At 40.0% G+C, this 1,695-nt stretch overlaps 1 protein-coding gene across 1 annotated transcript; it reads right to left on the bottom strand.

Moving 5' to 3' along the window:
* Nucleotides 1–49: 49 nt before the first annotated feature.
* On the bottom strand, nucleotides 50–1,196 carry LOC111465058 (ethylene-responsive transcription factor 5). The gene has a single exon (XM_023109325.1). It carries the CDS (start codon nucleotides 1,150–1,152, stop codon nucleotides 121–123), a length of 1,032 nt encoding a protein of 343 aa, XP_022965093.1. The 5' UTR covers nucleotides 1,153–1,196; the 3' UTR covers nucleotides 50–120.
* Nucleotides 1,197–1,695: the final 499 nt, after the last annotated feature.

Here is a 1,695-nt window from a genome sequence, read left to right as displayed (position 1 = left end):
GGGTTTTTTTTTTTTTTTTTTTTTTTTTTTACAAATAAACAAACAGACAATTTCTTAATTATTTAGAGAATGAAAAGGAAGGGAAAAAAATGTAAAAAAAATGGTGTTTTCCCCCAAATGTTATACAACCATAAGTTGTGGAAAACCGAACGGCGATAACGGCGATAACGGCGGAATATTTAGAAGTCCCTTCGACTCCCCGTCCCATACCATCGACCATGACGACGGCGTTAGCGGCATATCCTTTAGGAAACTGACGTCGGCGGCCGGGAAGTTCATCTCCTCCGTTTTCTCTTTCTTCACCGGCACCGCCTCGACTACCTCTTCTACTTCCTCCTCCCGCCGCCGCTTCCCGGCGACGATCGGCTCCGAGTAGTAAGAGTTCGCAGCTTCCAGCGGAAAGTTGAGAATCGCCTTGGAACCTCGAAGTTTAAAGGCAGCACGATCGTACGCTCTCGCCGCTTCAATAGCCGTCTCAAAAGTTCCAAGCCAGACTCTAGATCCACGACGATTCGGATCCCTAATCTCGGCCGCGAACTTTCCCCAAGGCCTCTGTCGAACGCCTCTGTAATGAACTTTCTTCTCCGCCTCGAGATCTTTACTCCTCTGCACCACAACCGGATTCTTCTTCTCCGCCGCGTCAAAATTAATCCACTGCGTAGTCTTGTTCGGAAGCGAGATTTTCAAATTCGATGGTTTCCTATTCGAATTCGTCACACGACCGATCAATTTCGTCTTCGATTCGACTTCAAATGAACTATTACTGTACATAGAACTCGAACTCAAACTCAAATCCTCAAAAACACTAGGTTTCGTCTCGAATTCGAGAAATTCCTCCGATTTAGGCATCGTGAGATCGATGACGTTAGGTTTCATCTCGACTCCGAAGAAATCGTCGTTTGATAAAATCGACGACTCATCTTGGATTAAATCAGAGGAAAATTCGAAAAAATCATCCGGATCGAAGTAATCAGTGATTGTAAGAGGACAGTTAGACGTCGTTGAAGCATCGGAACTCACCGAACGATCCGACGACGTGACGCAAAGGCTATCATCAGAAGCCAAATTCCTCGGCAACGGAGAGAGTTCGCCGAGAAGATGAAGCTTAATATTCTCCAACGCAGCAGCTTCCTCCAGATTCACAAGTTCCATAGATTACAGAGAGAACTTGAGGTTCAAAAATGGAGAAGATTAGGGTTTATGTGATATTCGAGTGGAAGAAGAGAGTGGAGAGGTATTTATATGCTTTTGGACCCTTGCCCCTTCGGTGATGCGCAGGGGAACCTTCCTTCTCGCTTAATTTCCTCCGTTGGATTCAGTCAAAAGAAATGATCTGACGGCTATGCCAAAGGGTAAAATAGTCTTTTTACTTGCAGCCTAATCCGTTTCCTTCCCCTTTCCACCTCCAGGTTCGTTTATGGGAAAAATAAATAATTTTTAAGAAAATAAATATTAATAGTTTTGTAAAATTATTTTATTTTCAATTTGGATAAGGTAATGATTGAAATTTGTTGTTTTATTTAGGATTTAAATATTTAGGTTTATAAATCAAAATTAAATAATTACATATAAAAATATTAAAATACTATTAATACCTATTTTCTACTCTTAATTACTTTAAAATTATATATTTTATATAATATAATGTTTTAACATTTCTTTAATAAAAAATTTAATTAATTAAATGTAAGAGAA

The sequence above is a fragment of the Cucurbita maxima genome, unplaced genomic scaffold, assembly GCF_002738345.1.
Source record: "Cucurbita maxima cultivar Rimu unplaced genomic scaffold, Cmax_1.0 Cma_Scf00028, whole genome shotgun sequence".
Taxonomy (NCBI): Eukaryota; Viridiplantae; Streptophyta; class Magnoliopsida; order Cucurbitales; family Cucurbitaceae; genus Cucurbita; species Cucurbita maxima.
Note: the sequence above shows the minus strand (reverse complement) of the source record. Positions and strands in the feature narration are given on the sequence as shown.

What these genes read in the sequence shown, in the direction of transcription:
- LOC111465058 (XM_023109325.1), bottom strand. Translation starts at nt 1,152, where the DNA reads ATGGAACTTGTGAATCTGGAGGAAGCTGCTGCGTTGGAGAATATTAAG.